The sequence below is a fragment of the Meles meles genome, chromosome 20, assembly GCF_922984935.1.
Source record: "Meles meles chromosome 20, mMelMel3.1 paternal haplotype, whole genome shotgun sequence".
Lineage (NCBI taxonomy): Eukaryota > Metazoa > Chordata > Mammalia > Carnivora > Mustelidae > Meles > Meles meles.
The window spans coordinates 30,727,628-30,754,584 of NC_060085.1; the positions used below are offsets into that span (position 1 = coordinate 30,727,628).

General features: G+C 37.7%; 1 protein-coding gene across 5 annotated transcripts; it reads left to right on the forward strand.

The window, feature by feature from the left end:
• Positions 1-8,222: 8,222 nt before the first annotated feature.
• On the forward strand, positions 8,223-26,596 carry C20H3orf14 (chromosome 20 C3orf14 homolog). 5 transcript variants are annotated; one of them, XR_006816389.1, is made up of 7 exons: positions 8,223-8,301; positions 8,953-9,063; positions 9,681-9,764; positions 11,168-11,291; positions 20,579-20,653; positions 22,590-22,992; positions 26,331-26,596. XR_006816389.1 is itself a non-coding variant. In XM_045989707.1 (6 exons), the coding sequence occupies exons 3-6, from the start codon at positions 9,712-9,714 to the stop codon at positions 22,719-22,721; spliced, it is 384 nt and encodes a 127-aa protein (XP_045845663.1). In that variant the 5' UTR covers positions 8,223-8,301; positions 8,953-9,063; positions 9,681-9,711; the 3' UTR covers positions 22,722-25,065. The 5 variants fall into 5 exon arrangements, 1 of the variants encoding a protein (XP_045845663.1); XR_006816391.1 differs by having other exon boundaries at positions 9,684-9,764; XR_006816390.1 differs by having other exon boundaries at positions 8,246-8,301; positions 8,958-9,063.
• The last annotated feature ends 361 nt before the right edge of the window (positions 26,597-26,957 follow it).

The following is a 26,957-nucleotide window of genomic DNA, read 5'->3' on the forward strand; positions in this document are numbered from 1 at the left end:
AGTTCTCATTAATGTCCTGAAAAAAAAAAAATCAGACTGTAGAGAAGACTGTAGAAAGGGAAAATGTAGAAAAAGTAAAACTAATGAAGAGGCACTCATACATTTCTTCAGTACTTGCATTTTTGGACCCAAAGCAGGCAGCACATGGTAACTATAGCAAAGCACTCCCAAAACTTAAGGTTACTCTTCGAGAATGAACTTAAGAAGGATCAAAATGCCAAGAATGGGAACAGATATCCATAGATAATACTCAAAAGTCTGATGGTGGACATGAAATTGAAGATTTCCAGAAAGATTCCAAATGTATTTAAGATAACTAGTGTAACCTCAAACAAGTGTGATTAGACTGTACCATAACTAAAATACTTAAACCAATCAATCTTGTATGTTATGGAAAAACAACAACAACAACAACAACAAATGAGGAGCACCGGGGTGGCTCAGTCAATTAACCATCTCCCTTTGGCTCAGGTCATGATCTCAGGGTCCTGAGATGGGACCCTGCATCAGGCTCCCTGCTCAGTGGGGAGTCTACTTCTCCCTCTGCCCCTCCCCTGCTCATGCGAGCTCTCTCTCTCCCCCTCTCAAATAATTTTTTTAAATGAGCTAAAAAATTAGAGTGGTATACATTGAAAGTTGTAAACCATCAGTCTGCTGTTGTATTTTTGGGTTGTTTTATTTGAAATAGTTGTTAACAAAAATCAGATGATTTCACATGAAATCTAAATGTCTATCTTCGGGGTGCCTGGGTGGCTCAGTGGGTTAAAGCTTCTGCCTTCAGCTCAGGTCATGATCTCAGGGTCCTGGAATCGAGCCCCACATCAGGCTCTCTGCTCAGCAGCGAGCCTGCTTCCCTCTCTGTCTCTCTCTGCCTGCCTCTCTGTCTACTTGTGATCTCTGTCAAATAAATAAATAAAATCTTTAAAAAAAAAAAAAAGAAAAATCTCTATTTTTCTGGCAACTCTGTATCCTTGCAAGGCAATAATGTGCTAGAGACGGGCAGCAACTACATTAATTGTTATAACAATTTTAGTAGAAACTTCTCTAAAATAAATAGACAAATTCTTTTCCATCTGTTTTTGAGTAACATGGGACTTTTTAATGTTGCTTTAAAAAAAAAAAAATGACCCTGGGGCACCTGGGTGGCTCAACCTGTTAGGCAGCTGCCTTTGGCTCAGGTTATGGTCCTAAGGTCCTGAAATCGAGTCCCGCTCAGTGGGGAGTGTCTGCTTCTCTCTCTCCCTCTGCTGCTCCCCCCGCTTTTGCTTTCCCTCTCTCCCTCTCTCAAATAAATAAATAAAATCTTTTAAAAAATAAAATTAAAATAATTTTTAAAAATTATCCTTGTCAACTTAAACATATTTGACAAGCATTTATCAAGGCCCTACTAGGAACCAATACCTGCTAATAGGAGTTTGGAGTCTAGGAAAATAACTCCAAGGGCATAATCAGTCTTTACAATAAGATCATCTCCCTTGAAAAGCCTACTAAACATTAATTCTACTAACTCAAAAGGCAAATGCTAATTCCAAGATATGAGGTTTTCAAAGTCTAGCTTCTCCCAGTAGGCTTCCCTGAACCTCCCACTGTTGTGACTGAGAGGCACTTCCCCCTGCCTCCCTGAGTGAAGGCTACCAAGGTTTTGGAAGTATATCAGCCGCCGCCTATGCCATAACCCACTATTTGAAAATGGACTCAAGTCATATCTCTATATACAAGAAACAAAGGTCAATCAAATAAGTCCTCTCAAAAGAATTTGTTACTTCATATAAACCTGCAATATAACATTTAAAAAAAAAAAGAAACCATATTTTTTCCTTTTCTAAGCAAACTGACAAGACAGATAAGACTAATTAGGTCTACTTAAGTCCTTTTTATTCTTTTCACCAGTCACCATATCAACATAGTCATATGCCAGAGATAGCTGTGCTCCACAAATTTACAGAACTTACCGTCTATTCAAAGAGCTGAGACCACGAAAAGAGAGCAAAGTATGGTCTGCCAAGCTTTTGCTTTCTCTTGTAAATACTATAAGAAACATAATTTAGTATCCCCACAAGCAACAAGCTAATGTGAATTAAATACTCATATGTAAAAATAGGTACAGTAAAATAAAATGCAATCTCAAATGTACATGCAGGGATATCTATGCCAGCTTTTGGAATGGACTAATATAGAACACATTTCCTCATGAAAATAGGCTTTACTTATATTTTAACATTTCAAGACATTAAATATGTAATAGTTTTCCCAATGGCATATGGTTTGAATTGATATTGGTAAATAATTGTACATAAAATAAAACTACACTGAATTAAATGTTGGAAAAAATGACAAAATAAAACACGGGCAATATAAGCCATTGCACAGGTGTATGCCATATTACCAGTTGAAAAAAATCTTGCAATTACAAGCCTACACTATTTATTTCACTTTTGTGTAATTACATCTTATCCATGTTTGTTTAGTAGTATCAATCCAAGATATCATTTTGAGAATATAATTAACTGGATGGTAGAACAGAATGTGCGTGTGTTTTACTATTTTTGTGTTTCTGTATTTCAAACAAGTTGGTCTTTGTTAGCTGTGTTTAACTGCCATCTAGAGTTAAAATGAATCCATTTCTTTTCTCTTCTACTTTTCTTCCAAATTTTAGGCATATAAGCCAACACATTTAATCTATTCCATATCAAACAAGTACTCTTCAGACAACAAAATTGTAAAGGAAAACTTTATACAATTTTTCAAAGTACCATTAATATTTCCACCAGCTGTGGGGCGCCTGGGTGGCTAAGTGGGTTAAAGCCTCTGCCTTCAGCTCAGGTCATGGTCTCAGGGTCCTGGGATCGAGCCCCAACATGGGGCTCTCTGCTTAGCAGGGAGCCTACTTCCTCCAGTCTCTCTGCCTGCCTCTCTGCCTACTTGTGATCTCTCTCTGTCAAATAAATAAATAAAATCTTTGAAAAAAAATATTTCCACCAGCTGCTAATATTTTAGGTTGACTAAAACTTGAAGCTCACATTTAATTTAATTAAAACATTTTTTGAATGTATAACCTAGGAATTAACCCAATACACACTTGGACTTAGGGAACTACACTAAAAACTTGAAGAAAATTAATCAACTATCTTTCTCTGTGGCTTCCTACTTGTATTTTTTTCAGAGCCCAAGGAAAGCAGACCCATATATAAGGATATTCAGGAATTATTTCATGTTATTAACCTCTGAAAAATATAATTATAAAAATCAGCCAAATCCTAAGCATATATTTAACTAAGGTTTTCAATACTCTTAACTTGAAAGTAACATTCATATTCAAATTTGAGGTCTGTAAGAACAAACCATTAATATAATCAACTCAGCTTTCAATTTAATAAAGTCTGAAAAGCCATACCAAAGGGATACTTAAGAGAAAAAAAAACAGATTTCAAAGTAAGATCTGATGTCTAGCAAAAGAAGAAAGGTATTCATATGAAATGTTCAAAAAACTAGATAAAACATTGTTTCATGCTGTTTTCATATAAATGAAGAATATGGGGAATTTTTTAAAAATTATCTGTCCCAAATGCATTAATAGAGAATGGACTGTTATAACAGTATCTTCACATATCATTAGATCTTGAAGCAAAGAAGCTGCAATGTGGAAAATATCCAACCCTTGTTCTTTCAAAAGCTAGGTTTTCAAGTGCATGCATACAGCAAACAGCAATGATGGAAAAACAGGCTGGCGCAAAGAGTCTCCAATTTTTTTAGTAAACGCAGTTGCAGAGTATCACAAAAAGATGGGAATTGCAGAATACGATGTTCTAAGTAGTCAAGTATGCATTAAGAAGTTATTAATTGGGGCGCCTGGGTGGCTCCGTGGGTCAGGCCTTTGCCTTCAGCTCAGGTCATGATCTCAGAGTCCTGGGATAGAGCCCCACCTTGGGCTCTCTGCTCAGTAGGGAGCCTGCTTTCCCCTGCCCCCCGCCACCCGCCGTCTGCCTCTGCCTACTTGTGATCTCTCTCTCTCTGTCAAAGAAATAAAATCTTTAAAATAAATAGTTCTTAGTTGCTTACTCAACAGTCGACTGATAAAGTTGTTACAGGATCCTAGGAGCAAAAAGGGGTGATAACATGGAGAAAATAAACAGGCAGGAGGTCTATGAAACAGAAAATCTTTACTTTAAGAAAAGCCTGAGCTAAAGAGTTAGAGACTAGTTTGTAAATTGAGAGCTGGTGGGAAATCCAGGAACCAAGATTTAAAAAAAAAAAAAAAAAAAGCCTTTTACATTATACACAGCTAGAAGGGTATCAGTTTAAGACAAAAGGAATATGTGAGCTTTAAATTGCTGACATTTAGAAAGGAAGAAATATACATATTTACTATGTATACAACATACAAATGATTTGCTAAGAATTATCATTTGTGCTTTCAATTTTTAAAATTCTAATGTGTTCTCAAGTGAATTTTAGAACTAGTGAGGTTTTTAATTTGCTTTCCCAAGAAAGAAAAAGCTTATGCAAATTCTTACTGGAAATCTCAAGGAATAAGCATAGTTTTATCAGCAGTCTTGTTCTCCCAGCTAAGAACGTATATAATGCAGGCAACAGCTGTGATAATGATTTCTCTATTGCTGAGTTTTATCTGATTGGACCTAGACTGGTAGCTGATTCATTGGCAAAAGATCCTAAAGAAGTATCTGGTTGTAAATTCTCTTTGGTCAAAACCCATCCAGGGCCAATTTAAAGCATTTTAGAGATATTATGAGTAGAGAATATTTTTCCATAGTGATATGGACAATCTATAACTATAGAAAAAGATAAAAGTCTAAAGACTATTTCAAAGTGAAGAAAAGCAGAAATACACGCAATTGTACCCACTTTACTACATTTCATCTGGGATATCCTGAAACAAGGAGGGAAAAAAAACTAACTCCATTTCAGCCATGAGTTCTTCATTTTCTTATTATTTGTCTAAATATACACAGTCTAAAAAGAAGGCCTCTGTATAACCCATAACAGAGTTTACTGTCCGTAGTTTGAAGTCTTTGATATTTTCAAAGATCCTGGGATTCTTTTGTTTCTTACTCTTTAAAGCTTGTCCTTCCTTTTTCACCCTCAAGCCTTTCTATTCTTTACGTACCAGTCTCACCTTCTCCAATACTTCCTTCACATTATTACTGCCAAACTTTTGTTTTCTGAGTCTCTGACACCAGAAATGAAATCTTTAAAATTGGGGGAAATAAAGAGAAAACATTCTTCTCAATGCTTCCTTTCCACTGGCCCTCACCCCAGACATATCTTCATGCACACACTTCTGCACAGGCACACACCTCCTTCACTTAGAAGACTTCACAGTCTGTCTTGCCACCTGATACACCCAATTAGAAAAGCTGACCTCCAAATTCCACCCGGTTTTCAAAATTCACCTCAGCCTTCCAAATGTCACCTAGACTATTTCAGCTCTTGGTGCCCTCTCCTTTCTTCTCCAGCACCCTCATAATCTGCAGGACACTTTTTAGTCACAAGTTGCCAATATACTCTATATAATTACATAAAATACTAACATCAAACAATCCAAGGCTCATTTACTTACAGTGTGATCCTAAATCATGTCTCTAAGCCTCAATTTTCTCAGCTATAAAAATGGGGACAGTACATAAACTAGCAAGCAATGTTGTCTTACAGGGTTGTTAGGATTAGCTGAAGTAAATCACACACAGCGCCTAACACGGAATGAGCACTTCATGAATATTAGTCGTTTTTATGTTGCCAGCCAAAATCCTCTAGTTTTTAATTCTTTTTTAAATTTTATTTATTTATTTGACACAGAGAGAGAGCACAAGTAGGCAGAGAGGCAGGCAGAGACAGAGGGGGAAGCAGGCTCCCTGCTGAGCAGAAAGCCCGATGGGGGGGCTTGATCTCAGGACCCTGAGATCGTGACCTGAGCCAAAAGCAGAAGCTTAACCCACTGAGCCACCCAGGCCCTCCTCTAGCTTTTTGTATATACCTTAAGAGCCTTCTAGGCTCCTGAGGGTAGGGGCTACACCTTAGAAATATTTAATATATCTTTAAAGAATTTACGACAAAAGAGCACAAGGCTTTCTAAATAATGAGGCTTAGGGACAATTTTAGCATGCTGGTGAACAGAACTCCACCAGGGTTAGGAAATATTAACTTCACTGCACACTTACAGAATCCCCCATTATGAGCCAGGCATTATTCAGTAGGTTCTAATAATCTGCATGGTAGACTCACTCCAGGAAGTACCCAAACTTACCTAATAAATAGAGAAGCCGTATATTGACAGACTGTGCAGTTGCCAGAGATGCTTCTTCTCCAGTCAAGTGTCTCAAGGATCAGATGGGGGTTGTCATGAAGACGGGAGCTGTGACGGCAGATCTTTAAGTAGAAAGTACTTTTGGGGATGCTATAAGATATATTATCACAGTCTATCTAGACAACCTCTAAGTGTCTGTATTACTGATTACTGTTCTCCTAAAAATTGCAAGAAAATTCCAAGACATTCCTTCATTCACTCCTAGGGCAGACAATGAGCAAAAGAAGACAGATTCAGGGGCGCCTGGGTGGCTCAGTGGTTTAAGCTGCTGCCTTCAGCTCAGGTCATGATCTCGGGGTCCTGGGATCGAGTCCCGCGTTGGGCTCTCTGCTTGGCGGGGAGCCTGCTTCCTCCTCTCTCTCTCTCTCTGCCTGCCTCTCTCCCTACTTGTGATCTCTATCTGTCGAATAAATAAATAAAATCTTAAAAAAAAAAAAAGAAGACAGATTCAAAGCTTAAAGGGCTGGTTTGTCCCAAAAGTGTCACTATTCAAACTTACATAAAGCAGGGAGGGGAACAAAGTTTGTTTTAAATAACATACACATACACATATTAATGTGCAGCTTCTTTGTTCTCTATTTCAGGCAACCCATTACCAATTTAACAAAAATCCTTATTTGTAAATTTACATAAGAGGAAGAATGGCTTGTAACCATGCAAAAGTTCCATCTCGTTCCTAGAACACAAGGCTATTCAAAGGTCTGTTTTTCATCTTTACAAAGTAAGGCTGTGAAACAGCTAAATCAAACATTCTATCAGCTGAAGACAGAACCTCTCAAATTATGATATTTCCATCTGGGGTTATTTCAAGGCCATTTTAGTTCCTGAGGATACAGCAGCAAGTAATCAAAAATACTTGTTCTTAGGATGTCCAAATTCTAGTAGGAGTGCACTGATAAACACATGAACAAGCGTGTGTAAAATGTGTGGAACACTGTGTTCTGGAGAAAAAACAAGAAGGAGGACAGAGATAAAAAATGGAGTTGCTACTTTATACTGAAGGTCCAGGGAACACTGCTTCTTTAAGGAAGTAGCTTTGAAAGATGAGGCACTAAGTCTGTGTGGGTTGCTGGGCTTTTCCAAGCAAAGAAACCAGGAAGTGCCTCTAGTCCCTAAGCAGGAGGAGTTTCATGTAGAAATTCTGGGAGTTAAGAAATAAAAGACACCTGGATTGGAGTCCTAGCACTTTGTCCTTTACCAACTCAGGTTAAGTAAGCAACTTGACCTCTTCTGAATCTCAGTTTCTACCTCTGAAATTTGGGATAGTGCTTCGTGTCTCACCAAGTTATTTCAAAGGGAAAAAAGGCTTAAGAACGCACTTGACAGCACTAAGAGATTATTCCCAAGTGTGTAAACTGAGGGCTGTGGGAAATTTCCTCAAGGCTCTACTGACCGCAAGCTCCAACTCAAATAAACAGTCAACCTCATTTATTCCTCTGTCGAATGAGGAAGATGGTACCTACATCACCAGGCATTGTAGGGGAAGAGCTAAGAAAATTCACCCCCTCAAAACATCCATGATCAGTATTACTGTCCCTCGTACAGACAGGGGCTCCCCTCCTCAGCTTTACACCTGACGAACAGGGGGGAGCTCTCTGAAGCAAAGAGCTTTTTTTAAACTGACTCTGCAGACCATTTAAACACGCTGAAGTACTTTGAAGGATTTTTCCCCATTTCCATATTCTGTGACATTCTAGCTTCCCTCTCCAAAACATATTCAGGTTTCATCTTAAAAGGCCTAGAAACTGAGCTACCATCAAACGTTTTCGTAAGGCTCAGAAGGACCGCTTCAGTAATCTCTCCCCTGAGTGCAGCACCGTCACCATTTGCGCCAGAGGCCCGCCTTTTATAGCAACGTGATCACGTCACCTCGTTGCGCCTGCGCAAAGACGGTGGCGTGACCACGCCCAGGCCTGTGCTGAGACCCAGAGTCCGCAAGGTAGCGAACGACTTTATAGAAAAGGTCCGAGTGGGACTAGGTGAGTGAAGTCCCACAGCGTTACGGGCGGCCAGTGGGTGCCTTGACTGTCCGAGAACAGCGCAGGTGCTCGCAGGGCCGGTGGGGAGCATGTCGTTAAAGGGCAAAGAGCTGGGATGAGGAGGAAAGGTCGTGAGTCCTCTGAGTATAAGCAGGAAGTTGGAGTGGTTGCAGGGTTAAGAACTCGGAGCCCGCGGATCTTCGGTTGGAAAGGCAGAATTTATCTTGGGGTTTGTCTGGAGTGCTGATGGCGGGCGTTACGGAAAAGAAGTTACCGTGGACTAACTTTCCGAGATTTCCTTGACGCTGCATTCGAAAGGGAGAGGAAGGCGACGACGATTGGTCCGTAGTGATCTTAGAGGATACGTGTCTGTAATTAGATCCTTGTGGCACGGGGCGGGCGAGTGCTGTCCGCGGTGCTGAACGCAAGACATTGGTTTCTTTAGAAGGAAACCCGTTGAGGGCAGGAAGTGTTTCCTTGCCCTTGGCTAGGATCAGTGCTGTATGCCTCCATGTATGCTCAGTGAAGGAGCAGCTCAGTCTATCGACGCTGGATACTCAGAGATTAGCGACAGTGTGTAAATCATAAAATTTAGCAAACCCAGTGCTTCGCTCCAGGAAAAGAATTTCATTCCTGTTTTTTCTCCCTTAGGACAGTCACCTTCAGCTTTTGCACGCAACCAGATGATTTGCCTTCAGGCTCTGAGCCTTCAAAGCACTTCACTTGATCTTTATCTGTATTGGTCCAGGCTCTTCAGTCAAGGTGAGCTTGCTCATGTGCCATTAAAATGGGCTTTTCTAAACTCCCCAAATGGGAGTCCTGAGCACCCAGGGTAAGGTAAAGAGACCAGTTGGGCTCTTCCCCGCAGTTATACATGAAAAATACTTTATTTGGAAAAGAGATGGTAGAACTGGGCAGTCTTCCAATAAAGGAAAGACCATGAGTTTCCAGTTGGTTCTTATAAGTTGTTTGCCTTTCTATGTGTGTGTGCACATGCATAAGGGATGGTATTCCTGTGTTGAATTTTACAGAGTGGATTTTTTTTCTTTCTGTTGATTCAATAAAATGTTTACTAGTCTTAGTACCAGCTGCTTGTTTGTTTTCAATTCAGATTAAGGTTAAAGTGTGAGGAAGTAAGAGGAGGAAATGTAAAATCTGTTGAGTTTACCTGATTCATGGTGATTTTTGGATGCGTCTAGCATATAAAAAACTGCATCGTAAATAAAAATGGTTTTAAATGCATTCTTTCATTTTGTACATCATTATATCTCAATTTTTATTTTTCTCTTCTGAGAGAACCAATGGGTTGAGGTAATAAGACAATCAACTGCTATGAAGCTGAGGGCATTAAAGTAACTTTAAATATTTTTATTATTTAGCAGAAAGCTTATAAGGCAGCTTTGCTTAAACATGACCTCCTTGTTTGCTCAAGAAATTCGCCTTTCTAAGAGACATGAAGAAATGTAAGTTTTTTAAAAGGCTTATCTAAATTAATAAATTATACTGGCTTTGTTAGTGGAAATATTGTGTGCAGAAGACTTAGGAAGTCTGAAGGTGTCATTTAAATTTTCTGATACTTGAGAGATTTTGGTGTTAGGGAATGTCACTGTCTGTTAAGAATAACAAAGATTACAAGGTATAATCATGTTCTCTTCTTACAGTTCTTACTATTATCTGGTTAAATTCACACTTCTCTCCTTTCTAGTTTCCTCACTGATATATATAATGGACTTCTGTATACCTCTTACCCAGGGCAGGTTTCATGAGTATGTGACCTGTGTACTCACAGTTCCTGTACTTGGTTTAATGATCTACTGTTGCTGTCTTGAAATTCCTAATAGTTTTTTAAAGGAGCCCCACATTTTCAGTTTGCATTAGGCCTTGCAAATTATATAAGCAGTCCTGCACTTATACTTGATAATAACCTTCTCTGCCTCTTTCTGTGGGCTCTCATGTTTTCCTTTAATTAATTACCAGGCGCTCTTCCTTGGCTTTCTAAGATCTTTCCCTTATCAAAATGTTGAAATAACTCAATTTCAATGCTACCCTCAAGAATAGCCCTCTGAAACACAGCAATTCTTAATAACCTCCACAACTATCTGGAAAGTAGTTAGACTGTTATATATATATATACCACACATGTATTTTTTATCGTCTGACATTTTTTTTAATCAATCATTTAAGAGGACCAAAAATCTTGTAAAATGAGCATTTGACCAATGAGAAATTTTTAAAATATATGTAACAAAGTAGCTTGATAATTTACTTACAACTTTCTACATCTTTCTTCAATTACTGTTTCACCTTGTTGTGAGTATGCATATATACACACAGCCTCTCATTCATATATGGAACTATCATCTTTCTCTTGGAAAAAGAGGAAAAAAATATTTTTATTGCTTCTTCAAACATATGGAAGTTTAGCGCAATTCTAAATGTGTAACATGAGATTCAGGGGTATTGAAGTGTTAAGCAGAAGGTTTCGTATAGCAAGTTATATCAATGTATGTGTGTGGGGAGGTATATATAAGTATGTGTACAAAGGGATATGTATTACAGTTTGCATTTTCACCAAAAATTAAAACATGTTTTTAACACTCTAAAATAATTGCAAAGACCATAGAGGCTAAAAAAACAGAAGCATGTAGTTATGACAGATATGTTGATGAAAATAAGAATGATTTTACCCAGATTTAAGACTTATTGGACTATCTAAGTTTTCCAGTACCTTATTAATTGACATAGTAATTGGTTTTCAAAATAGGTTGAACTTGAAGTGAGGTACAATTAAATAAATTTTTTATGTTTGTCAAGCAAAAAATGTACCCTTAAAAAAATACTTTATATAATCTTTATTTTTTTCTAGAGTATCACAAAGATTAATGTTACTTCAACAAATGGAGAATAAATTTATAGATGAAAACAAGGGAAAGGCATCTCAGATGCAAGCAGCTGAGACTGCTTTTAAAAGGAACCTCAGTCTTTTAATGGTAAGTTTCCATGACTTGAGTATAGAGACTTTTTTCCCCACCTTTGCAAAAAAAAGATTTTAAGTGAATTTCATAATTTTGATGTATATACTTTGTTTTGAGTAATAAATATAATTAATGAAGTACCATCTAGTTTTTAAACCCATGTTAGTTGGATACATTGCATACGGATTCCTTTTTAAGTGGAAAAAAAAAAAGTTTGTTTAATCTAAGTGTTTTTAATCAACCAGAGGAACCAATGACCATAGAAGAAATTAGAGGTCACCTTTGTGCAAGAAGTAATAAATACAAGATGTAGCTTTCCATCTTCCATCTTCTTTTATTTATAGGGAGATCCTAAAACCCCATGAACTACCTATAAGGTTTTTAGATCCAACTCAAAACTATTCAACATCATCAAAATAAGAAAAATTTGATTTTGCCCTACTGGGGCCACAGTCAGCACGTAGAATTCATATCTAAAATAACAGATTTCCCAGATCTCTCTTGATAGTGATGGAGGAGGTGGTCAAAGTATGTGATTGCGCAGGGCCCCACCATTTGGCCAATGTGCCCATTTGGAGTTAAATCATATGTGTAACATTTTTGGCTGCTTGCTATACTTTGCTTCCAGAATTGTATGGCTTCATCCATAATTAAAACCCTAAAGTTTGCTTCCATTCAAGCTTCCAAGAGATCCTATGACTAAAACATTTGGGAGTAAGGCTATATTATTTAAGTTATAAAGCAGTGTTTTCAGTTTTTTATTGTTAAATATTTTCATCGATAGGCATGATATAGTTATCTTATGTAGTCACTAGAGGATAAAGGAAGAGGAAAATTCAGTTATCTTCTCAGCTTCTGGCAGTTTGATCCACAGTAATTTAAGTCACAGCCATAGTGCTACCAAAGCATTCTATGTTGCCATATGTCTTACTTGCCCAATGGTGTTTGCAATATTTATTTTTAAATGGAAATATATAGGATAATCTGGAATTTGCTGTGAAAAGTCAGAAAAACTAAATTAGAAGGCTTGATGGCTTGATCACTATTTACCTGCAACAAGTACAGGTACTACTTGGATTTTTTCAAGTAGCTTCCTTTTATTGAGCAAGTATTTGGTGAATGCCCAGAAGGGCCTTACTACTGAGCTAGTTCTGAGCAAAGAGTAGAGTTAACAAAATAATTCAGAGTTCTTTACATCAACTAGCTAACAGGCTTAACTGATGATCTAAGGTTATCACACACAACTTAAGAGAACTTAGTTAATTGAACATTAAGTTATAGGGAATCCTTAGCACCTTAGGAGTACGTATTAAAAAAATCATCAAAAGCTAGAATATTCTAACAAGTCTGAGAGGGGAAACTAAGCTGGAGCTGTGTTTGAATAGGAAGAATGCAAGATATTCCATTGCATTCTTATAGAAGAACCATGACCCAGAAGAATGAGTGGCCGTGTTAGTGTCCCTGGGACCCTGAGCTAACTAGCTTGTGAAGTCACGGAAAACAAGAAACAAGGCTTGTGAAGTCACGGGAAACATGTTTTGTGAGACCGACTGAAGAAGCTGAGACCTGATATGTAGGGATAATACAGTACTAAAAGTGTTTGAACAAATGAAAAATAGGGACTTATATAAGAAGCATATGGGTATTTAAGAAAGATTCATTTCCTATTTAGAGGCAATGTGATTTGCAGAATGGAGAGATTAGATTTGAGGAGAATAGCTAAGAAATCATTGCCATATCTGGAAGGAAGATAATGAACCTAGTTTCATTGTCATTAGAAGGAAGTTTAGATGGTGTTTTAGCTCCCGATTATAAAAGGAATATATTCTTCTTTTTAATTTAAAAAAAAAAATTTTTTTTTAATTTATTTGACAGACAGAGACCACAAGTAGGCAGAGAGGCAGGCAAAGAGAGAGAGGAAGAGAGGCAGGCTTTCCGCCGAGCAGAGAGCCCAATGCGGGGCTTGATCCTAGGACCCTGGGATCATGACCTGAGCCGAAGGCAGAGGCTTTAACCCACTGAGCAACCCAGGCGTCCCTAAAAGTAATATATTCTTGCTGTAAAAAACTGGAAAGAGCCAAGAAGATGAAATGGCATACTTTCCAAATCATCCCACCCAGCTTGAAATTAATGTTTTTATACATTTCCGTTTAGTGTTTTAATAAGCATTTACTGAGCCCTTATATTCCAGATACAGCGCTTGCTGTTAGACATGCAGTCTCTTCCCTGACTTTTTTTTTTTTTTTTTTTTTTTAAAGATTTTATTTATTTATTTGACAGAGAGAGAGATCACAAGTAGGCAGAGAGGCAGGCAGAGAGAGAGGAGGAAGCAGGCTCCCTGCAGAGCAGAGAGCCCGATGCGGGGCTCGATCCCAGGACCCTGAGATCATGACCCGAGCCGAAGGCAGCGGCTTAATCCACTGAGCCACCCAGGTGCCCCTTCCCTGACTTTTTTAAAAACATATTTGAATAGTTGTATATGTAATCTTTTTTTATCCTGCTTTTCTTATTATTTTGTTTTAAACTTTGGAAATAATTTTAAGAGCTCTACTATAGAGGTTATCATGAATGTGACCTAAGCAGGACTTAATCACAAAATTTTCAGGTGGGAGAAACTTTAAAAAGCACATAGATTATATTTTCACTTAAGGCTTTAAATTTTTTTTTAGCATTAAAAACCTTTTTTTTCCCCAAAGATTTAGAATGGGTAAAAGTGGACCTGCTTTGGCCAAAGGCCCATCCATTCAGCCCCTCCTTGCCTGCTCTACTGTGGCTCTAAGGAAAAATGAAAACCACTGACCTGCGCTGATCTCCTAATTTAGAGAGGAAGAACATGAAGTAACTACTCCGAATACCCACTCCCTGTCAAGAACAGGTTCAGTTACATCAGGATATAAACTTCAGGGGTGCCTGGGTGGCTCAGTGGGTTAAGCCACTGCCTTTAGCTCAGGTCATGATCTCAGGGTCCTGGGATCGAGCCCTGCATCGGGCTCTCTGCTCGTTGGGAGCCTGCTTCTCCCTCTCTCTCTGCCTGCCTCTCCGCCTACTTGTGATCTCTCTGACAAATAAGTAAATAAAATCTTTAAAAGAAAAAAAAAAAAAGGATATGTACTTCAGTACAGAATACATTTGAAAAATGGTTCCACTGAAACTTGGAAACATTCCTCTAAAGATACTAACAAAATAAGGATAAGCTCTATTACCAACCATTATTTGACCTTATTTAGATGCTCTGACCAATATAAGAAACACTAACATAGAGTGAGCTTTAATTTTTGGAAAGTAAGATATAACCCCAGTATTTTTAATTGATAAGGCTATATACTTAGAAAAGCCAAAGCTGTTTAAAAACTAGTGTATTGTGAGTTGAGTAAAATTAACAGATACAACGTAACCATTCTAAAATCTGTAACAATCCTATATGTATACAAATGGAAAATATGAAATGACATTTACATTACAGTGAAATTATAAAAACACTTGGGAATGCTTTTAACAAGGGATATGCATGATTGGTATAAAAATAATTCTTACATTTGAATGGGAGATTTAAAATTTAAATGGAGACATAGGCCTTAATCCTGATGGGGAAACAATTTTTTTTTTTTTTAAGTCAGGGGTCACAGTGTTATTTTTAGATTTAAAAATAAGCCCACCAAAATCTGCATCAAACCCAACAAAATTTCTCTAAATGTATTTGGAAAAAATAAAAGAATGATTTAAAAATGGGAACAATAACAAAAAGATTAATCCCAAAGATCCAAGCATAAGAGTAAAACAATGGATATGAATTTAAGTAGTGAAAAAATTCAAATTGAGGGTTTAGTCAATGAAATATCACAGATGATAATAGATTGTTAGTTTCTGCTAGTTTCCCTCTTATGAGTAAAATAAGATGTGTCTGCCTCTTAAAAACAAACATGATTGGTACAGATTTGGAAGAGAAAGAGAATTTTGTTTCTATAAATACTTCTATGATGTAAACAGTCATCTCTTCGACCTCTTTCCCCACCCCACCGCCCCACCAACAAAATTTAGTTTAACCCAAAAGGGCAATTTTGAGGTAGCGAGCATCACCTCATGGAAGCTGGACCAACATTCCAGGGTGAGAAAGAATGGGAGCATGCAGATTAGACATACGACTTAAGGCGGGTCCTAGAGGCCTTCTTGAGGCAGCTGGCAGTTACAGCCTTCAACAAACTGCACACCCCACCCCCGAGGCCAGTGACTTAGAGGACCCAGTCTCTCCTCTTTCCTCCTCACACTTCTCCCTTTCTCCAATTCAATGAAGAGCAAGTTTGACAAATGCTTAAGGGTTCCTTGTACCAATGACCCTGTATCTCATGCCTTAGGATCTTCTTTTTTCAATCCCAGAAATTGCCCCTTCAGCAAATTAAAAGATTAAACCCAATCCAGCCATGGCTGGCTTCACTGTATATACTTATAGGAAGATAGATATTGCTGGGTTGGGAGGAAGGGACGGATCTAGACAAGGGGAAAGAAAGAAATCTCAGTAAATGACTTTGTGCTCATAGTTGATCCTTCCTAGTCACAAGTCAACTCCTTTACAGAGGCTGCTGAATCCTGTCATGGCATAATATTTATACCACCATCCCTAATGGAAACTTGTTTTTTAATTGTTACATAATATTTCAAACCTATGTATAAGAGGGAATAGAAGAATGTACTTCCATGTGCTTATCTCCCAGATTCAATAATTTTCAAAACACAGCCAATTTTGTTTCATCTACACTCATCACCTTCACATCCAACCTCTCAAATTATTTTTAAGCTAATCTTCAGACATCACATTGTTTCATTTGTAAGTATCACATCTTTTTCATCAGTAATTATCACTCAGAGATAAGGGCTATTTTAAGTACAATTACAATACCATGATCCAAGAAATTAACAATAATTCCTCAAATATTCAGTCAGGATTCAGATGTCCCTGATTAAAGTATTTTTACATTTGTTTGAATCTGGATCCAAATAAAGTCTAGTACGTAATTGATTGGTAGGTCTCTCAAAACTCTAAAAGTTCCCTCTGCCTTTTTTTTAACCCACTTTTATTTGTTGAAGGAATTGGCTCATTTCTCTTATAGTTTCCCAACTCTGAATATTGCTAATTACATTGCTGAGGTATCACTTAGTAAGTTCCTCTGTTCCCTGTAATTCTCATAAGTTGACAGAAGTTATGTTATGCAACAGAAAGATAATGCAAATAATTTTAAATTTTCTAATAATGACTTTTTAAGCTTTTATCTATTTAAGTAATCTCTATACCCAACATGGGACTCAAACTCATGACCCTAAGATCAAGCATCCCCTGCTCTTCCCCACTGAGCCAGCCAGACACCCCTCTAGTAACCACTTTTAATAAAGTTAAAAGACACAGATTAAAGGAAATGTATTAATTTCATATTTCAAATGTAACTGATATTGGAAGTTAGTAAATATTTTATGTTTTTTTCCCTCACTGAGCCTTCAAAATTCAGTGTGTAGTTTATATTTACAGTGCTTCTCAATTCGGGCTTGTCACATTTCAAGTGCTCAGCAGTCACTGAGCCTAATGGATTAACAGAGCAGATCTAGAGGCCGGATCAGATTCAGGGTCAATGTTTTGGGGAAGAACACTTCATAATGCCTGGCTGTCTCTCTTTCCGAAATGTTAGCAGTCACCGATGATCATGATCTGTTCACTAAGGATTGCAAAGTGATACTCAAATTCAAAGATAAACGTCCCCTCATCGGTTATTTGGTTACACTGAAGTACACTTCATATAGGAAAAATTATGTAAGTGCTTGCTTCTTTCTCCGTACTTAGTTTTCAAAAATAGATTGGTTCTCTAATATCCCCCAAAAGTGACCAATTAGATATTGATGCTCTTAAATACCTCTGTGATTTGAAAGGTCTGGACCCTCTTCAATTTGTATTCCCAGTGATGCTCAAATTATCCCATTTTTACCAAGTGGGAGCCTCCATGTTATCTCCTGAATGCCTCTGACATTATCTTAACAGTCTTTGATAGTTTTCTTTCTTTCCACTCTGGCCTCTTCCAGGCCATCATTTGCCACTTAGACCTGGAACTGACCATTGCTCCAAGGAGCCCTAGATCCTTTTGATGGGAATACATGTTTAGAGCCCTTCATCTGGGCTCTCGGGATGTTTATTATAACTTTTTTTAAAAGATTAAATTCATCAAGAGCTCATATTAATAATTCCATTTTGATTACATGATTGTAAGACTTTTAACTTAAAATCCATCTTTTACCTCTAACTTTTTTCCCCCTCAAACCAAAAACCTCAGTTCCTAAATAATTTTCCAGTACCAGCATAACTACTCGTTTACTTTAACCCATAATATAGACAGCACTACCAGCAACAATATGATTACTGAGTACGGTTTTCAGTCAGACACTTTTCACTATCCTTTTTGTTCGTGGGGTATATCTCATTACAGATGCTCAGTCAAAATACTGTGTTCTAAAGACCACCTGAGGTACTTTTTCTTAATGTGGTTATGCCACCCAACTAGATGACAGATTCTTTCCTTTTGTTTTCAGTTTTTAGGGATTGCTTTTTCATTTGTTCTATAATTGTATATGTTTTTAAATGATCTAGTGGCAGACCTATAAGGCAAGATACCAAGGTCTGAACAGGTGAGTCTAGCCTCTCTTCATCTGTTTTTTTGCTTTTCTTCCCCTACCCCCTTGGGTACTTTTTTTTTTTTTTTAAGTTTTTTATTTATGCACAGGAGACTCTTGACACCTTAGTCATTTATTTACATAATGAATATTTAAGTATCTAGTACATACCCTGCACTTTGTTAGGTTCTCGGATGCTGAAAGGTTGAATGAGGAACAGTCCGTACCTTCTGGCAGCGTATAGTCAGTCAAACAGACGGTTCTTAATTGGAAATAATGGGCTACAACTTGCTACAGAAGGCAGAGATTTTTCAGTCAGGCTAAGGAATTCATACTTTATCCTCTGTGTAGTAGGTCTCTATTTTTTTTTTAATCTGTGTAAAGACATATTTAAAGTAGTAATTTTAGCAAAACTAATCAATTCCATATGTGGTTAAAGTAAAATGAGATACGGTCCGAATACATATTTGTTGAACAAGTAAGTGTGATAATGAGACCACAGCACTGAGAATGGCATGGACCGGCTAGAGGAAACATCCTACAGGAGTCATCTATGGACCTTTGCATTTTTAAATGTCAGGGAATAAGAACAGTCGAAGGTAGAAGATACAGCATAGGTGTCTGCGGGAGTAGAACTCCCACTACTGAACATTCAGTACCCTCAGCAGGAATAAGGGGAGTTTGGTTTCATCAGGTTGAGAAATGAGGGCTGGGAAGAAAAGTTATCCATCCCTCTATATTAATAGTTGAAGCTAGATAAGAGACAGTCTTGGAGAGAGAAAAAGTAAAAAGAGGAGGACAGATGTCACAAATCTTAGAAAGCCCACACTTGGGATTAAGAAGAGAAAAAGGCGCCAACTTAGGAGAAAGAGAAGTAGGAGTCAGAGAGGTAAGCAAAACATATAAGAAAGTAAAATCTCACTTACGAAAGAAGTTCTCTGGAGGGGTGATAATCCCTTGTCGACAGGCTGCAGAGATGACAGTCAAGTTACTAACCATAGGCCTGTTTTACGAGGCCACAGATTCCTGCTCGTACCTACTCTTCCACTGCAGATCTGCTCTTCTAGGAGAGAGCCAGTATCCTTATTTCCCGGTCTTTAAGAGAAGTGTTTATCATCTTGTCTACAGGTGCTAGTGGCACCTAGGTCTACCACCAACCATAAATTTACAACTGTTCTTATCATGGGGTCCGTGGAGTTGTGAGTCTATTGTTTGATTTATGAAAGTAAAAAATAATTTTCCCAGGACGTTGTAAAAATCTCCGTGCAATCACAAAAGAGTCAGTCTTCGGTGTCTGCTGTAACATTGGCATCAGAAACACTTTAGCGTGCATCTTGGCCCTAAACTTCTGGTAGGGAATAGATGGGGCTAATAAGATGGGCTCTTTATCCCTAAATTGACGGTTTTCCCCTTCAAATCACCTTCTTTGAGACAGCAGGTGCATTAATGGTTGTGCAACTTTGGGGAGTCCCTTTAGGGAATTTCCTGTTTTTCCCTTTTACATTTCACACCCATTCCTTGCTCCCGCCACTGCCATCTGCTCGCTCTTTTCTCCTGTTCAGCATTGGATTCTTCACACCCCACTCCCACGTCCTTTTCCCTCTCTCTCCGTCTGCCCAACAGCCCTGTACTTAGATTGCTCCAATGCTCGTACATGGATCAGAGAACTTTCCCTTTTCGATTAACTCACTGAGCTCACAGGAGAGACAAAATTGACACGGCCTCCAGCCAAGGCCTCTGTGAACTGTCTTGACAAACATAAGCAAGCACAAGACAACACAGGTGCCAATTTGGGGAGCATGAAACAGCTCAGTGTTTCACTGACAACATGGGAGAGTCCTGCACTTCTAGGCCTGTACTTCATCCACATATCAAGGTTACATCTTCACCCGGGTCTGCGTTAAATGTAATTGCCCCTGTGCTTCTGCAACCGCAAGAGAAAAGGCACACACCCACATGTCACACGACAGATTAAAGCACAGGGCTTAAATGTCATCAGCTGAATGATGTACGACCCAGCCATAAAGCCGGCCAACGAGAATGCCCCAGAAATCGAGTCCTAGGAACCTAGAGTCTCGTGAAAAGACTCTTGTTGCAAAGTACTGAGGTACCTCATAGACTTTCTTTCGAATACGTGGAGGATTTGCATAAGTATAAAATTAAAAAACAGAATACTGAACAGATGAAATGTGACCTTAATACACCATTTGCATGATCTGGACTAGAACTCTTCACTTTTAAGGTTAGCTCAGTGTGGGGCTAACTCTCTGACTGTTTCTGGTACCTGAATATTGGACCATTTTATGCATCTGGCTGTTTTTAACGGTTTTAGAGCTACGTTAGTGTCCTGAGCAGTTTTGGAAGAAAGTCCCGTTTGCCAGAATTACTGGCATTTACTATTTTAAATGAAGAGGAAGACCTTGAAATTCCCCCCGCCCCCACTTTTTATTTTAAAACAAGAAACGCTGCTTTTTCTACTTGAAACTGGTTGATTAAGTAATGATCAGTCCTCCTACTGCAATGCCCTTCCTTCAGTTCAGACGGTTTATCCAGAGAAGAGTTGACATTTGGGGTACTGACATTGCTATTACAGATACCATTTGTATGTGTTACATAAATACATTTTGTTTCTAAAACACTGACACCTATTACAGGATATAGAAGCCGCAGAAAAGTCTCTGCAGACCCGGATTCACCCAATTCCATCATCAGAAGTGCTTTCTCTTGAGGTGAGAATCTTAAAGAACAAAAGTATAGAAAGAGACCCCATTCTGTTAGTAGTGCATTATAAATTAACTGTGGTAGATGTGTGTATTTCCCAGATTCATTTATTCGGTAAAATAAGATGTGTCTGATTGCTCCTTCCATGTCCACAGTGCTGTGCTTTGTACACAGTAAGGAACTGATAAGTATTTTGATTTTTAAAGATTTATCAAGTGACAATTTTATAAAGATCCTATATCTTTTCATCTGGGAACACCTATCCTGTTAAACCATAACAGACGGTAGACAGCACTAAATCCTAAGATGACGGCATGCCTAACCGAAGTGCTTTTCCTGTTGGCTAATGTTAGCAGTTCAGTCCTTTCACCAAATTTCAACCAAAGCTATTTAAATGCATATTATCATGCAGTATAGTGTGGCTTTTGTCTGTTTTATTTTGCTCAGTTCAAGAACAGATTGGGAAGACTGTTGGCAAAAATAAACCCTATTTGGTATATGAATATGTCTGTGATGAAAGGAAATTTACTACATATAGAATAGTTTAATTTTATATTCCTAATGACCTTTTTCAAATACGGTTTTGCTTGCTGCCGAAGCAGGGATGTGAATAGACTCAAAATTAAAGGCTGAGAATTTGCCCTTCAATTTTCTGTGTCATCTAGAGTAATAAGAAAAGGCAGTGATCAAGGACAGAAAGAGCTGTGGTACAAAGTTGTGCCTTGGGCATGTCTTTTTCTTTGTTGAATTCTCCAATACCTTACTCTGGCCTATACGGGGCCCACACAATAGGGGTTAATCCAGCCGTGAATGGTGGAGAAACTCCCGACCACAGGCCCTGGTTGGTATTTTTCTTAGCTAGTCTTGCACAACAGGATGACCTCCATTTTAAGGGTGTCTGGCGATTTCTCAGACCACATGCACAGAGGGGTGGATATGCAAAACTGCTCATAATTTCAACTTTCAGAACTCCTATACCTTGTTAATGTGCAGAGTGAATCACTGTGTGTTCTTAATGCTAAGTAATTCTTTGTCTTAATTCCCCAAAATAAGATTGATAGTGATGATCCCATCCAAAATGCCCTCCCATGATACAGAGCTTTTGGCAGTACACTTTTCTTTGGCCCCCTCAGCGTAGTCACCCAAGAACCATCAAAGCTTGTAGATATTATATGGTGATCTTGCCTGAGCTTTCATAGCTTACAGACTTACTATACTCAGACCAATAATACAGTGTCTCAACTTCCAAGTTACTGGAAATAAAAATGGTTACATGATATTGGTATTATTGGTATTATTCTCAGTATACAAAAAGAAAAAGAAAGAAAGGAAGGAAGAAACTGGGAAGAAATTACAGTTTACCATATTGAGTATTCTTCTAAAAGATACAGTGGATGAATATTTTAAGTGTTTTTCCCCATACAATTAAGGAGTCAATTTACCTGAGTCCTGTACTATAACACACTAGTTATGTTTCAGTTCCTGATCTCACCCCAGGTGAAATCTTTTTATATTAGTTATAAAGCAGTTGTCCATGTCTAATCATTTCATTGTAATATTTTTAGTATGGGTAATCATTTGGTATGGGATTTGGAAGAGTAAACAAAAACATTTAATGATTGTAGCCATAAATGATACCACTGGTAATAATCACACGGTTGGCCACAAGAGGGCGTGTAAAATCACAATAAAATCCCCAAACCTGTAATTCTGCCAGGCTCCGGTTTTACTGAGAAATTTGAAAATTAACACTAGTAAGTAGCCAGATTTCTTTCTAAAATTAACATAAAATATTCTCTAGAGGAAGTGCATTCTACGTATATGTGTGTGTGTGTGTGTACACGCACACACACACTTCAGTGAATAAACATTTAGACTATTATGAAGAGCCAAGTTCAATTGCTTGATATGCTTTTTTACTTTTGGATGTTGTTTTTTTTCCAGACTCTTTACTGGGCATCAGTAGAAGAATATATTCCCAAATGGGAACAGTTTCTTTTAGGAAGAGCACCATATCCTATCGGTGTTGAAAATGAAAATGAAGCAGAAAATACCGTTCAGAATGAGGCAGAGTGATAACTTCTCTTCACGTACTCTTTTCAAAAAAAAAACCTGTTTAGTAGAGCTGAGTATTAAAGAATACGCAGGTCATTTCGGGTGCCTTAGGAATCGAATATGTTCATATTGTCCCATTACTTCCTCGACGACATGAAGATAAGAAGATCAGCTGACAGGTCTCAGGTTCTATCACTTTGAGACCTACTCTTACTTCAGGATCATGAATTTGCTTTCTGCCAAACCCATGGAAGTGTTAAGAGCTAATACCGAAAGTTGGACTGTTTATTAAGTAACTCGCTAAATAAGTGTTACATGTGTCCTTTTTTAAAAAAAAAAATCACTTATAATCATTCTCATCTAAACAATACTCGTTCTGATTTTACATTTTCTAGAATCGTTTTGGCTCTTTTATTATGGGGATTGGGTTCAGCACAGGATCCAAGTGGCTGTTGGCCATTACAGTTTCCTTTAACAAATGGAAAAAATAGAAGCACTGAACTGCTTCAATATAGTATGTTAAACAATGGATTTATAGGATTTTGTGCCTTATAGATAATCAAACCTCTGAAGGTTCTGGAGGAAAGAACTAAACTACAAACAAAGCATTTGAGAAGTAGCCAGTTTCAGCGGGGCTCAGACTTAGTTCTGAAAAAGGTCACCTATTAGAGCTAGAAACGGTTATTGGATTTTGACTTAGTTATTTAAGAACTACCAACCCTGTGAATGGAAGTAACTCCTCTCATCTTTTCATCTTTAAACTTGCCCTTCCCTCTCCTTTGTTTTCTTTATGTCCTAAACAACTGTCAGAAAGCTTTGCGGCTCCCCAGTCCTCCACTGCTGGAGTGCTCAAAATTTTTTTTTTATTTTTCTGACTATAGACGCAGCTCCTGCTAGTAAGGGGCGTCTATGCTCATTACAATTCAAGAGTATAAAAATTTCAAACTGGTGTGTGTTTTTACATGAAGACAGTAGGACAAGCTTTAAAAAACAAACAAACAAACAAAACCTATATTGAAACATCTATTGTGCTGATCAGTTCCTTTAAACTACCATCTTGGAAATATCCTGTTGAGTGGGTGTTGGTGTGGGTAACAATAATGTTGTTTTCATAATATGCGCTGGCAGATTAGCACACTTCTCTACAGTGTTAACAGTTGTAATTAAGGAGTAAACAGCACAGAGTGTCAGTCCGATGACAATTTCATCTATAGTGTCACAATACAAAATGTCACAAAATATTAGAACTGTTATATAACTATAAAAAGTATCGGCTTAAAAGCTGAAAGCCTTTAAAAGAGAGAGAGAGAAAGAAAGAAAAAAGAAAACTGGCATAGAGACCAGAACAATTTATACCTTCTCAAGAATGTTCTGACATGAAAATAAATTGATAATTTTTTTTTCCTGTTACATCACAGTTTGGTTTCTAGCCATCCAGTTGATTTAGCAGGAGAATACAGGGCTTTTTAGCAGCTTTGAATTGGTAAACAGATTTAGATGTAGTAGAAAGGAACATGAGGAAGTTTTTTTTTTTTTTTAACATCCAATCTTTCCCAGCATATGCACATAAGAAGGTGAATGAAGCGATGTGAAACTTATTTCTCTTTAGTCAAGTGAAAAAAAGGCTAAACATTTGTTGAGATGGTAAAATATTGTGTCAAGCAAGTAGGCACATTCCAAAATTAAACAGTGGTTGATACGTTAACATCCTCAAATATTTGAGTGCACACTTCCTTTGAGTTCTGTAAATTAAATCACCAGTAGATTAGATTAAAATACAAAATGAATAGCAATTTAACCATCTCAGAAAAGGTGGGTTTTTTTCCTCCCCTAAATTGACTAACTTGCTAAATAGTTTCTAAAAAGAGCATACATTTAATATATCCTGGGTTACGACTTAGGGCAGAAGCAATGTTACTTCTAGGTTTTAGCTGTACTGTTTCCCTATTACTAGTGAATACCTCAAAAACTCCCACATGTGACTTTATTCCTGGCCCCCACAGAGCTTCCCCCCCTTCCCTCCTTGTAGACTGTAACAGATTGCACCACATGGTGTATGTTTAAAAAAAAATTTTTCCATAGGGACCTAGATACCCCATTAAAGGGCTTTATATTCTTCGAGGCAAATTAGCTTTACATAGGAATTTCCAACTATTTTTTCTGTAAGGAAGGAAGGAATACCATAGCTCATGTATATTTTGTATGGCTCTTAGTAGGAATTAGACAAGGAAAAAGAAAGGTCGTCTACTCATACTACCCCTCTGTCCCCCACCCCACCCCACCAATTCAGTACCTTTACCATTGGCTACATTGTACCTCCTATTCATGAAAACTATGAATTTGTTTTTGGGTTGTTGGTTTTTTTTTTTTTAATAATAATAACAAGATTTTCAAAATAAAGTTCAAGATTTTCTTTGCACAGCCTTCCTTGGATTATTGCAAATGCGTAAATATTCAAAGCTCATTTTATGCTGGAACACTTTTAGTATACGAAATTATTAAACTATAAAATATTGAGGTCAGAAGGAGCTGCCATTTTTCTCCAAACTTCAAAAAATAAATTTTACTAGGAAAAAGCCCAATACTCTAGAAACCAGACATCTGGTCTTTCCTGGGTGTTGGGAGCAGTGTGAATGAAAATGAGGTCAAATGGACAGTTTTTCCTTTGCATTACATACAAGGTGTTTTCACTTGTCAGCTGAAGACCTAGAGGGCTGTAATAATCTTTACCTTTCTTCACAATTTGGTCTCCTCTCCCTCATCCCCTTTTCCATCAAAAAAAAAAAAAAAAAAAAAAAAAAGAGAGAGAGAGAGAGATGGGTATGTGGCTGTATTTTTGAATTAAAATTAAGCTTACTTGGAGATTATTTTGTCACTTCTAAGATAACCTGAGACAAGCCTGGGAGTGGAAGTGGGGGGGTTTGAAAAACCAGGGTTTGCAATCACAAGTGTAAGGCCCTGTCAGATAGATTTTAGAGTATAAAATTTAGTGCGCAAGGCCATGAGTTTGGTAAATCCACAAAATATATTCTTTTCTTTCCTTATTCTATTAGTCTTTATTACTCTAAACCAATTCACATTTTATATTTAAAATAGAATTTGAAAAAAAAAGTCTTAAATCTTTCGGATGAGTTTCTACCCTCCCTGTTTCAAGAATTGCCCAAACATAATAGCCACATGGCTTGAAAACACTTTTCATTTCAATAGTCTGGTTGACCTCTTTCACTTTAATTAGGATTCTAAGATTTTTTTTTTAAGTGTTTCTGACTAAAAATTTACTCTTCAGAGAAGGTACTAACTAGATAGTGAGTTCCAATGCAAGAAAAAGAGGAAAAGCAAGCAAGCAAGCAAGCTGTGGAAAATATGGAGAAGGGAAAAATAAATTACTTTGAGAAAGCTTTAAGTTGAAGCAGGAAGTGCCCTGCCCACCTTCTCGTGGTGTTTTTATTTGTTTCTCTTATAATTTAGAAGTTAATTTGTCTACGTAGGAAATTTAATTCCCTACTGCTAATAAAAGACCGTTTTGAGTTTTCTGGGACAAACACAGGGACGTGTCAAACTTCAGCAATTAAGGAGAGGATTGATACGTGGATTTGACACCTGGCATTGTGATCTCCTTTTTCTAACTAGAACTGACATTATATCCTTACCTAACTCCAAGACGAGGAAAAGGACGCCAACAAAGACAGAGGCTAAAAAATACTTCCGGACATCACCTTACCTCTGAGAGTCAAGTTTCCTTGCTTCACGAGAGAAAAAGGACCCGGTTCCCTACTTACAGTAATGTTGCAAATTTCCTGCTATTTTAAAACCTCTAATTTGTATCTCAGAGACAGAGCCTGAGACTGCTAAAGCAGTATCTCGACTGACTAGCATGAGTCAATAAATAGTTGCACGGAACAGAAACGGTGGCGTGTTCTCATTTAAGAAAGGGATGATTTAGTTTGTTTCTGTGTTTTTGATGATAGATCATTTAACCTTCACTGTTAGGGTCAAATGAGTTTTTATTATTCTTTCCTAAGTCAGGGTTATCATTGTACAAGGGTCTCTGATGTTCTGCATGTTATCACTTTGGGGACACTATAGTCAGATCAGAGGGGGACAAAATTCCATGTATATAATTTCTCTAATCCATCTCTATCTTCTCTCCTTTCCCAATACAACATAATCCTTCTTCGTACCTTGTTTCCAACCATTTATAAGGTCTATATAACACAGACATTTTGTACTAGAATGCTCTACCCCAGGAAAACCAGT